The sequence below is a fragment of the Nycticebus coucang genome, chromosome Y (assembly GCF_027406575.1).
Source record: "Nycticebus coucang isolate mNycCou1 chromosome Y, mNycCou1.pri, whole genome shotgun sequence".
Taxonomy (NCBI): Eukaryota; Metazoa; Chordata; class Mammalia; order Primates; family Lorisidae; genus Nycticebus; species Nycticebus coucang.
Genome location: NC_069805.1, coordinates 33,872,477 through 33,885,242, shown reverse-complemented (window position 1 = coordinate 33,885,242; position 12,766 = coordinate 33,872,477). Strand labels below are relative to the sequence as shown.

The 12,766-nt window shown below is 42.0% G+C and overlaps 1 protein-coding gene across 1 annotated transcript in view; it reads left to right on the top strand.

The window, feature by feature from the left end:
- The window catches only part of LOC128579068 (small G protein signaling modulator 1-like), a 43,707-nt gene extending 38,036 nt beyond the window's left edge, over window positions 1-5,671 (top strand). The window contains exons 12-14 of the mRNA XM_053581350.1: window positions 1,558-1,667; window positions 4,320-4,449; window positions 5,409-5,671. Coding sequence (XP_053437325.1) covers window positions 1,558-1,667; window positions 4,320-4,449; window positions 5,409-5,449 — 281 coding nt within the window. The 3' untranslated portion in view covers window positions 5,450-5,671. The remainder of the gene's footprint in view (window positions 1-1,557; window positions 1,668-4,319; window positions 4,450-5,408) is intronic.
- Window positions 5,672-12,766: the final 7,095 nt, after the last annotated feature.

Here is a 12,766-nt window from a genome sequence, read left to right as displayed (position 1 = left end):
GAAAGGGCTTATTTCTGGACTGTGATTTCTGTTCCACTGATAGATAGTGATTTGTATGACTCCATTTATATGAAATGTCCAGAAAAGGCAAAGCCAGAGACAGAAGGTAGACTAGTGCTACACACCTCTCCAGGGACTGGGTGGAGAGGGAAATGGGGAGTGGCTGCTTCGTGGGTACAGGGTTTCCTTGTGGAGTGAAGAAATGTTCTGGAACTAGATAGTGGTGAATTCACACAACATTGTGAATGTATTAAAACTACTAAGACTATTCAAAAATGGGAGTACAACCCCACTCTTCAGCCACAGGCTGCACATGGTGATTTCCTTCAAAAAGTCCAATATGGTGGGAATGGTGGGACATATGGGTGAGGGAGAAACATTAAAGCTCTAAAACCTGACAAACACTATCTCAGCCAGGTGAACAAGGTCAACATCAATCTTAAATTGCATTGATAGTATATGCCTTTGATATGATACAATTAAAATGGCACTTTACCTCCATGGTCTGCTGTCCAATAACCCATAACCTTTCTTATTGTGAGAGAAACATTAGGCAAATTCCATTACTCATGGTGGAAGATCCCACAGAAATACCTGATTGGTACTCCCACAAGCTGTCAAGGTCATCAAAAACAAGAAAAGCCTAAAAAACTGCCACAGCCAAGAGGAGACATATGTGCTATCTTGGGTGGGATCTTGGAACAGAAAAAGCACATTCAGTAAAAACTAAGGAAATCCGAATATATACTTTAGTTAATAAGGGCATCAACATTGGTTTATTAAGTGTAACAAAGGTGTCGTGCTAATATTAAGATGTTAATAATAGAGGAAACTGATGTGAAGTATGTGAGAACTCTACTATCTTCTCAATTATTTATAGATTTAAACTATTCTAAAAAATGTCTTTGAAAAAATAAATGACATCCTACTTTGAGAACCCTTCAGACTAGTGTAGCTTTCTCCAAAGTTATCAATTGCTAAGAGAAAATAAAATACCATTTTCAAAAAGTTTTTGAAACACTGAGTTAAACAAAACAAATTGCAGGACTTGTCAGCACCTTTACTTACTAGATACATGTAGTGATTCCTGACGCAGCAGATATTCTAAGCATTTCACAAAGTTATCTGGCCTTTTCTTTGCTTATCATCTATAAAAGTTCTTCCAGTATTGACAATTGCTGTGCAAGTACAATGGTTCCCAGACTTGAGAATTTCAGGAACCAATAGAATGGCAAAAGGGGAGGGGGGGGAAGTTTGGGACCAACAAAACATTATCAGTTTTTTATTGTAGCAAATAAGGATCTTCTTAACAAGAGCATCTGCTGTTAGCCATCATTTCCTAAAAGAAGATGTTTCAAAACCTGCAAGGTGAGAAATATGTAATGAATTTAAGATTAGAAAGCATCCCTTGAAATGGAATACTCTTGGTTCTGCATTGTCCATAAGTTATGTATTTGGCTGTGGACTTTGAACCAGCTCTGGGCCTTAGACCATCACTTTGGGAACCCCTGTCCCCTGGGCAATGATACAGCTGATTGTCCTGTGCTGCTTCCTCAGAAGCCCTCGCCTTCAGCTGCTTCACAGAGCTCATGAAGAGGATGAACCAGAACTTACCCCATGGAGGCGCCATGGACACACACTTTGCAAACATGAGGTCACTGATCCAGGTATGAGCCAGTCTCTAGCCCTGTTTGGACTTTTTGGAGAAACAGTAAATGTATCTTAGTGGCTTAAGAGTGAGCAATTTGGAGCTAACTCAATAGGTTTGAGTCCTATTTCTGCTGCTCACTAGCTGTCCAGCCTCATAGGCTTTTATCTCCCTGAGCCTCAGTGTTCTCATCTGTAAAAGTGGCTTATTTTCTTATTTATGTGATTCCCAATAAATTTTTACACTTACAAGGGAAATGAAACAAACTAATGCATTTATAGAGCTTAGCCCGATGTCTGGCAATGCCTCTCAGAGTCTAGTCCATAAGCAGCATTATCAGCCTCACCTCAGAACTTTTAGAAATTCAAATTACTAGGCAAGGTCTCCCACTGAATTAGAATTTCTGAGAGTTGGGCCAAGGAATCCATGCCATTTGACGCTCCAGAGGTGATTTCGATGCAAGCTGAAGTTTGAGAAGTGCTATAATAAATGCTAGCTCTTTAACATCTATAGTGTATCTGCTCCCAGATGAATTGAGACATTCACCCCTGTGAGCAGAAGGAATGGAAATGTATTAACCCAAGTAAATAATAGGGACCCGTAATGATCTACGAACAAGCAGTGGAGCTACATCCTTAATCACATTAGCTCTGAAAGCTTCCTTGGTAGAGTTAAAAAAAAAGTTACTAAATCCTTTTGACCTGAGAAAAGTAGAAAGAGTAATATAATGAATACCCACGTTTCCACCTGCACCTGCCCAAGAAATAGAACGTTAACTACAGATTTATTTCTTAGCCTTCATGTAGGCATTCCCCTACTTTTGTCGTCTTAGGGGTAAGCACTTTCTAGTATGTGACATTTATCACTAAAATGCATTTTTTTAAATTCTTTAAAGCATACACATATAATCCTAAATAACATCTAATACTACATATTGTTTCTCAAGTTCCCCTACTTACATAAATAGTTGTAAATGGTATAAATTCTTCTGCAGCTTGTTTTTATACTCAGTAACAGGTTTGCGATGCTCACGCCCAACAGTGCAATTAATTCCTGGAAGTACAGTCATGCACTTCAAGAGTGTAACACTTTATATCACATTTTATTTGAATCCACTATCCTGTTGGTGATCATTTAGGTTGTTTTCATTTTGTTTTGTTTTGTTTTTGCTTTGGGGAATTTTGGGGTTTTGTTTTTGGTCAGTGCTGTACTGAAATTCTTGTGTGCATTTCTCTGTGAATACATGCAAGAGTGTTGCAAGAGGGCAGGTCCCTGGAGTGGAACTGCTGGTCAGAGAGAGCATGTGCATCTTCAGCAGACACAAGCTCGCTCAGCCTCCAAAGTGACTGTACCAGTTTCTGTGCTCAAGAGCAGTGTTGGAAGGGTTTTTTGACACAATCCATCATCACTTGATATTGTCACACATCTTAATTTTCACCAGTATCTTGGGTGTGATTAGAACATCCTGTTGGGATTTTATTTGCGTTTTTCTTGATTAACAGTGGAACTGAATATCTTTTCTTTTTTCTTTTTTTTTTGTTTATTTGGACTACTATTCTGATGAATTACCTGTTCTATTATATATTTTGCCATTTTATACGGCTATTTTTTCCATAATTAGAATCATAACTCCACATATTTTCCCCTTATTTTTGTGCATACTATTTTGAACCTGCTGTTTTTATCTTTTCACTTAACAGCATATCTGTTAGCTGGAGACATTCTTCCACCACCTTTTTTAAAATAATAATTCTTTTGCAATATAAGTCAGATATCATACGATTCATCCTTGAAAAGTGTACAGTTCGGTGGTTTTTAGTATATGCATAGAGTTGTGCACACATCACCAATTTCAGAACATCTTCATTACCCACCAAGGAAGCTCTTTACCCATGAGCAGTCACTCCCCGCTTCCTCTCTCTCCTCAAACCCTGGAAGCCACTGTCTACTTTCTGTCTTTATACAGATTTAGCTTTTCTAAACATTTCATGTAAATGGAACCATATAATATATGGCCTTTTGTGACTGGCTTCTTTCACTTAGTGTAATGTTTTCAAGGTTCATCCACATTGTTCCATATATTAGAATTTCTTTCCTTTTTATTACCAGGTCATATTGAATTAAATCATATGAATATACCACTTCTTGTGTATCCATTCATCTGTCGATGGACATTCAAATTGCTTCCGTTTTTGGCTATTACAAATGATGCTGCTACCCACATTTATTCATGTACAAATTTTATGTGAATCTATGTTTTATTTCTCTTGGGGTTATACCTAGGAGTTGAGTGACATGGAAATTTCATGTTTAACTTTCTGAGGAGCTGCCAGACTGCTTTCCACAGCAGGTGCACCATTTTGCATTCCCAGGAGCAGGGCAAGAGGTTCCAGTTTCTCTGAATCCTTGCCAACACCTGTTACTGTCTATCATTTTGATTTTAACCATGCTTATGAGTATGAAGTGGGTATATTGTTGTGGTTTTGATTTGTATTTCCTTAATGACTGATGATGTTAAGCATCTTTGGTGTGCTTGTTAGCCATTTATAAATCTTTTTTGGAGAAATGTCTGCTTAGATCTTTTGCCCATGTTTTTAACCCCACTGGTATATGTTGTGCAGATGTGCCACTATTATTCAACCATCCCCTCTGCTCCAACTTTTTTTCTCAGGAGGCTGATGCTGCCCTTTCCTTCTTCCAACAGATCCTGGACTCAGAGCTATTTGAGCTGATGCATCAGAATGGGGACTACACTCACTTTTACTTCTGCTATCGCTGGTTCCTGCTGGATTTTAAGCGAGGTACACTGGAGATTTTATTTCTAGACTATTTATAGCAGAACTGAACGGGAAAAGACATTGTAGAGGTGTGCCTGAAGGGTGCTGGGGCAAAGGCAGCAGAGGAAAGTGGCACACGTGTGTGGAGCTCTGACAGTCTATTCACTCTGCCGTAGGTGCTGTTAAGATCCCAATTTGACTGTGAATGGGTTAACAAACTGTGGTATATGTATACCATGGAATACTATTTAGCCATAAAAGAAGATGGGGACTTTACAGCTTTTGTATTAACCTGGATGGAATGGAAATACATTCTTCTTAGTAAAGTATAACAAGAATGGAGGAGCAAGAATCCAGTGTAATCAAATACTGATATGAAGACAGTGGATGAACTAATACATGCCCACACATGAGAAAACCTCAATTCAAGCTGGGGGAGAAAGGAAGGGAAGGGGAAGAAGGGAGGGGGAGGGAGACCAGTGAGCTCCCCCCAGTGGGCACAATGTAAGGTGTATGACACAACTCCTGGGGGCAGGACACAACTATAACAGGGACCTTACCTAACAACGCAAACACTGTAACCTAATCGTTTGTACCTTCATATTAATCTGAAATTAAAAAAAAAATCCAAATTTGACCAATGAGGAAAGTGCTGTTGAGAAGAATGACATTCAGAGCTAGGACTGGGAGAGCCAGGATCTGAATACACCTTTGTCTACTCCCAAAGCCTATTCCCTTCCTTTCTGTAATGATGCTTATCAGGGACCGGGACTTGTAAAGCCCACCAGGCAGGGGTTATTCTGTACACATTTCAAACATGACTTGGAATTGATGCATATAACACAGCACACTGTTGCCATTGTGCAAATGTAGGGGAAGGTAATAATAATAACATCTAATATATATGAAGGGGTTTATTAGTTGATGGACACTGTGCTTAGCCATTTATATGTATTACCTCATTGGTTCTCTTCTACTATCAGCTTCACTCACCTTCCAGATGAGAAAAGAAAGAGGGAAATAGAGAAGTAATTAGCCCGAGGTCCCCTGGCTAGCGAGTACTGGAGGAAGGATTCACAGGAGTTTACTGGACATGGGAAGCCTTGCTTTTAACCCCTGCTGTGTTCTGTCTCTTTACTAGAATCAGAGGCAGCACCAGCTCTGCCTATGTGCTTGGGAGACAAGGTTTAGAGACACTTCCATAGGTGCTAATGGAGATGGAGATGTGGGTTAGGGGTGAACTCTGGTCAAAGGGCAGGGCAGGGACAGGTCTGTGTAAATCAAACCTGGACATGCCAAGTTCCTCTGCTCACAGAGTATCAGAGCTGGAAGGAACTTAGAACCCACCTGCTTTACATAACCCATTCTACAGATGGGTAAATCTGAAGCTTCTGTCAAATGACAGAGTCCAGGTCTCTTGGACCTGGCCTGGGCTCTATCCGTTGCACCAGCACAGAAGCACAAATCAGAGCTGGCCTGGGATTTTCCCAGAATGATTTTCACAAGGGAGGGCAGCACCAACAATGAAGCTTGGGCAACTAAGACACTGCACTCAAAAATTTATATAATTTTAATTAGCTGGCATTTTAATATTAGTAGCTCTGTGGAAAGTATAGTACCAGGACCCACCTCACAGAATTTGATTCTGTTAAATGACTAAATGGAGAATTAGGTCTCTGGTGGGCCCTTAAGGGTGGGGCAGCCCAGGCTAAGAACCTTACAGGGGTCTGTGCTTTGGGGGTATTCAGGCAGCCATGTGGCTCAATGCTGCTGCCTCCTTCAGGAAGCCTTCCTCTTCTCTCCAGAACTTTATGGTTCTGGAGGTCAGAACATCCTCCACATTCTTTTTGAGGCTCTAGGGCAGGGATTTTCAACCGGTGTGCCATGAAAAATTTTAAAGATCATTAATTATTTTCGAAAGAAGTTCCAAGCACAGTAAGTATATTTTTTGTTTTACTCTTTTTTCTTTTAATCAACGTAATTTAAGTGTATCACAGAAGTTTAACTATAGATTCAAGCGTGCCATGAGATAAAAAACGTTGAAAAACACTACTCTAAGTTCTACCCATTTCCTTTCCTTTTCCAGTGTGTGGGGGCTGCCACATTCTTCTGCTTGAGATCAGATTCATCTGATCTCTTGTTTCTGTCATACATTTTCTCTTTGTGACCCTGAGCCTCCTGCCTTTCTCTTATAACAGCCCTTGAAGTGACATCGGGGCTGGGTAATCTAGGATAATCTTCCCATTTCATGAGACTTAATTTAATCACCTCTGCAAAGCCCCTTTTGCTATATAAGGTAATATATTCACGGGTTTTGGGATTAGGACCTGGACCTCTGGGGGCATTTTTCTGTCGACTACTAGTTCTTTTTCCCCTGAGTCTCAGTCATGAGGATATTTTGACCCCAAATTTGCCAGAATACCTGCCCTGAGCTCAGTGGGTCTCATGCCACTCTGATGTTAGAAAGTCTGCAACTTACCCAGTGGTTGACCACTGTTAACCATGGTGCCTTTCTAAACCTTGGTTTATCTACCCATAAAATGGGCTGAAGAGTACTGTCAACCCCAGGAGGGGCATTGAAGTTATGAACACACTTCGTGCACGTAGTGCCCTTGGCACATTGCCCAGTACTTGGGTAGCTTATACAGCAACTGGTGACGCTTTGAGGATGAACATTGTGGGATCCAGAGCGGTGCCACCTGAATTCAAATCCTGGCTCCAGCCCTACATGGGCCAGTTACTAAACCTCCCTGGTTGTCTTCATCCATCAAAGGGACCTAAATGTGAGACTCACCTCAGAGGGTGGTTAGATGGGGAAGTTCACTTCATGTGCTGTCATGACAAACATTGGTGCTCAGTTGTGTTGGTGATGTGAGGATGGTACTTACACCAGGCATTCTGAGGGCCCAGCACTTACAGATAGAAGGACAAAGCAATCCAATGAATGGGAACAGTTCACTGAGCTCCCTCTCTGCCAAGGCAGGTTGTTTCTTTAGCTGCGTGAAGGCCCAAGTTCTGTGCCAAGAGTGGGCCTATTGTCATGCGCTGAGGCTGGCAGTGCCAGGCCCTGAGAGGTTTATAGGGGGCTGGGGAGCCCTGCATGTCACAGGGGGAGGAGGAGCCATCTGGTCGCCTGAAGGGTGTGGGAAGCACAGTTCTCCTCCTTGAAAAACCAGGAGAAGACCTGTAAGCCATTTACTCTGGGGTTATTGGCATGGAGAGCAAAGAAATGGGAAGGATGGGTGGGATGGGGTGGATGCTGTGCGGAGACGGACCTGGGGCTGTTCACATCGCTGGGACGTGGGTTCTGTCTCAGCCACCCTCGGAGCCTTTTCTTACACCCTGGCATAGGAGGATACTCTTGGTGTTGACATTTCTTGGTACTCCCTTCCCTTCTTTTTAATTAAGACCTGTGAGGTGACAGGGTGGCATGGATCAAAAGCCAGACTTGTAAACAATATCCACTTAACCCTGTTGCCGTTCCTTCCCCTCTCTCTAGCTGTGAAACTGGGGTGCATAAAGGTAGACTCCTCTGAGTAACCATTTCTCTTGATTTTTTTTCATTAGAGGGCTAGTCCTTTTCTTCTTAAAAATTCAGACAATCCTCTTGCCTGTTGTAAAATCCCCCCAATGCACAAATACCACTTGGAGTCTTTATATTCCGTTACTCACGCATTCATTTATCATGTGTTCACAGAAACCTACTATGTGCCAAGTCTGCTGGCAGATGTTTTCCACGTACTTTCTCCTTTAATCCTCACACACCTCTGAGTAGGTGTCATAGAACTTGCTCATAAACTGAGCTTTGAGAGATGACTTGGCTCCTCAGAGGCACCACACAGCCACCATGTTCACTCAGAAGACATGGTATCCACTTAATCAATTTGTGAAAAACTCCGTGTCTTTTAGGAAGTATGGCTTAAACAAGTATGTTTTTATTATTTTTATTTTTTTATTTGAGACAGAGTCTCACTATGTCACCCTAGGTTGAGTGCCATGGCATCACAGCTCACAGCAACCTCAAACTCTTGGGCTTAAATGATTCTCTTGTCTCAGTCTCCCAAGTAGCTGGAACTACAGGTGCCTGCCACAGTGCCTGGCTATTTTTCTGTTGCAGCTGTCATGTTGCTTAGCTGGCCAGGGCCAGGTTCAAACCCTCCAGCCTTGGTGTATGTGGCTGGTGCTGTAACCACTGTGCTACGGGCACTGAGCTGATTATTTTTTTCCATTAAAAAACACAGAGGGTAGCAGTTCATAATTCATGTTGTCAAGGCCTTTTTCATGTCACAATCCCCAAAGTGTTGGCTTGTGGTCTCTTGGTCCCAAGGTGGTTGCCATGGCCCCAGACATCACATCCTCATTTCAGGAAGAAGGGGAGGCAGCACAATAAACCACATTTGCTCCTATTTGTAAAGCAAAAGCCTCCCTAGATATCTTCCCCATTTCCTCTGATGTTCTTATAGACAATATTTATGCTCAGAACTGGGTCACATGGCTACTTCTAGCTGCAAAGGAAGCTGAAAAAAGTAAGTCTCTGACTTGTTAGAAAGGAAGGAAGTTGCCTGCATCTTTACTGTTGATTCTGATACCATGTTCTTCCCTCTTCACTGGTCATTTCCCTGTTCAAATTACACAACAAAAAAAGCGTGAACTTTTAACATGTCCTCTTAAGCCCTGTGCCATTATTTTATCTTTAAATGTTTCCCTTTCTCAAAAGTTAAATCAATTTATTTAAAAAGGAACCTTTAAAAATATCTCTATTGTAAACAGAAAACCTTATCCCTTGTGTTAAATAGAAAATAACAATAGACTCGGCGCCGTTTAGGACGCCGGCCGCATACACCGGGGCTGGTGGGTTTGAACCTGGCCTGGGCCAGCTAAACAACAATGACAACTGCAACGAAAAATAGCTGGGCGTTGTGGCGGGCACCTGTAGTCCCAGCTACTTGGGAGGCTGAGGCAAGAGAATTCCTTAAGCCCAAGAGTTTAAGGTTGCTGTGAGCTGTTGACACCACGGCACTCTACCAAGGGCAACATAGTGAGACTCTGTCTCAAAAAAGATAAAATGAAAAGAAAATAAAAATAAGAAATTAAATACAATGAAAATAAAGTGATATTTTAAATCTACTGTTACTGCAGTCTCAGATTGATGCTGTTTTCTCTGTGCTAAATTGGGAGATTAGCAGATAGTGGAGAGCTAAGTATTTTATAGTGTCACCAAGCGGTAACTGTCTCAGGGACTTCCGAAGGCTCCCATGAGAAAAGAAAGGAAACAGCTTTCACACAGTGTCATTCAAGGCATTTTACTGCAGTGCCTGGATATCAGAGCGTCCTGTTACCTAAAACCATCTTGTGTCCCAGGTGGGTGGCATCCTCTCTCTGAGGAGCTCAGCATATTCTGTTCTGCCTTACCTGTGCCAGGCATCTAGTAGGTTATGGGAGGGGGATCTCAGACTGAAGGTGTCTGTGCCATGGGTGGGGTATGGTGATGGATGTAAATCTTGCAAGGGAGAGAGCCTCAGGCTTATCTCTGCTCTGACACAAGGCATTTTGATCAAGTTAATTGCCCAGGAAGGTTGGAAGTCACTTTGGCATGTGAAATCAGCCTGGGATTTTTAGAAGAGGTCTCATTTAAACTTCTCTAAAAAGATGGGTAAGATTCAGGCAAATAGAAATTGTGCTGTGGGTAAAGGGGTCTCCATGGAGGAGGAGAAGGGTGAAAAGAACATTCAATTCAAGCATCTGAGAGTATAGGTCAAGGCCTGAAGTATAGACTTGTTTAGTTTTTTTTTTTTTTTGAGGGGGGGCTTTGAATACCTTGCCCAAGGCAAGGGGCAATGGGAGCTATTGATGATTTTATAGTTGGAGAGTGACATGATCAGACATAGTCCTTGGGGCAGCATAAGCTAATTCCTTCAGAAATCTACTTGTACTAGGAACTATTATTAATTATTTTTCTGAAATGTAATATGTACTTCTCAGGCTCCCTAAGGAGAGAGCATGTTGTGCTCACATTTTTCTGAGTCCAGCATTGTGCTGCTGCATTTTATGCTGAACTGAGCCTTGGGGGCTGAGTTTCCTCTGCTCTCTTGGAACATTAGTTCCAGGGCTGGTCTTCCTTCCTGCTCTCTCTTCCATCGCCAGGCGGGACACAGCCTCTAGGCTGGTCCCAGTCTCGCTTCTTTCCCTGAGTTGTTCTAATTGTCCTTGGAAACCTTCTGGTTATGTTTGTAATGATCATTCTATAAAGTGGAGCCAGTAAAACTCTTAAGTGAGGGCAGGGCCTGGTTTATTGTTCATTCGACATTTTTATTGGGTATGTCCCAGGGGAAAGGTTGAAAACCCTGAGCTCTGAAGCTTTGAATTGAGTCAGCATGGGAAGTCTTTCCCTAAGATGTGATTCTGCATCTGTTCAAAGTTCTAGAATAGGTACATATCCTTTGAACCAGATAGCCTACTTCTAGCCAAAATTTATGTTGGGAAAATAAATTGCATGTGGGCATTCATTGTAGTATTGGTTTTAATGTTCAACATTTGGAAAGTTGAACCATTAAAGATTTGGTAGTGAGGGATGGGTTTTCTAATAATGAGATATTCATATAATGGACTACCATAAAAGTGGTAGAAACCAGGCGGCGCCTGTGGCTCAGTCGGTAAGGCGCCTGCCCCATATACTGAGGGTGGCGGGTTCAAACCCGGCCCCGGCTGAACTGCAACCAAAAAAAAATACCAGGCGTTGTGGCTGGCGCCTGTAGTCCCAGCTACTCGGGAGGCTGAGGCAAGAGAATCGCTTAAGCCCAGGAGTTGGAGGTTGCTGTGAGCTGTATGATGCCATGGCACTCTACCAAGGGCCATAAAGTGAAACTCTGTCTCTACAAAAAAAAAAAAAAGTGTTAGAAACCGCTGTACAGTGTGTATGGCTATTGATGTGAAAGATGTTCATGGCATGGTTGGAAATTAAACAACGACAAAAATAAGTTTATACATAGCATACATGATCTGATTTCATTTAAATTCTGATCCCAAGTTCCTATTTTAATTGGAAATGCCTAGGTTGCTGGACATTAGAATGCTAATAGTGGCTGTTGGCTGTAGGTGGTAGGATTTAGGATTATTAAAACTACTCTTCTCTGTATTTTTGAACTTTCTGTATTTATCATGTAGGACATATAAAAGAGGTCAAATCATAGGGTAGATCTTAGCCAGAATATTGTAAGGGCTTTGAGTATTTGAAAGAGGAGGATGTCCCAATCTTGGGGGAGTCCAGTCTCCCAGAAGACAAACTTGGGCAGTCGAGAGCAGGGATCAGCAAACTTACTCTTTAAAGAAATGTGGTAAATATTTTAGGCTTTCTGGGCCCTATGGCCTAACTCTTGTCACTAAGAGAAAGTGCTAGATAAAGGCTCTTCAAAGAAGTCATAGATAATACATAAATAAATGGGCATGGCTGTTTCCAATAAAACTTTATTTACAAAACCAAGCAATGGGGCTGGATGTGGTGGCTCACACCTGTAATCCTAGCACTCTGTGAGGCTGATGCAGGTGGATTGCCTGAGCTCAGGAGTTGGAGACCAACCTGAGCAAGAGCGAGACCCTGTCTCTAAAAGTAGCTGGGTGTTGTAGCGGGCACCTGTAGTCGCAGCTACTCAGAAGGCTGAGCCCATGAGTTTGAGATTGCTGTGAACTATGATGCCATGGCTCTCTACCCAGGGTGACAGAGTAAGACACTGTCTCCAAAAATAAATGAGTGAATGAATAAATAAATAAATAAAACAACGACGACGACAATAACAAAACAAGCAATGGTTCAGGTTTGCTTGTGGACTTCAGTTTGCCAATTTCTGATCTAGAGAAAAATAAGAAAATGGAGCTTGTTAATGGTTTGAGTGAGTGGTCAGCTAGTCCCAAAATAGCACAAATTGTAGGAAGGAACAGGCCAATGAAATTGAAAAGGCAGATGTTTAAACAGAGGGCTAAAGATAAGTTGTATCATTCTTTCTCCACGTCAGCAATCGCACCTGGGCAAGGGGTGTTGGATGAGACAGTTTGGATTATGCTTTGGAGGGTATAAAAGGCAAACCAGCATATTAGAGGTTCTGAAAAGTCATGCTAGAAACGCCCTTGCTTGCCATTGTTGATCTCAGCATTTATCAAACTCTTTGAATACACCACAAAATGTTTTCGTGGTTGTGGGTGTGTCCTACTCACATCTGATAGTGCAGGGAAAGTTTCAGGAACGCTGTCACCCTGGGCCCAAAGTTGGCAGTGTCAGATGTAGTGAACTCTAAGGATGAAATTGATACACCGAAGTCAAGATGATGCTAATTAAGGCAATTCTTAC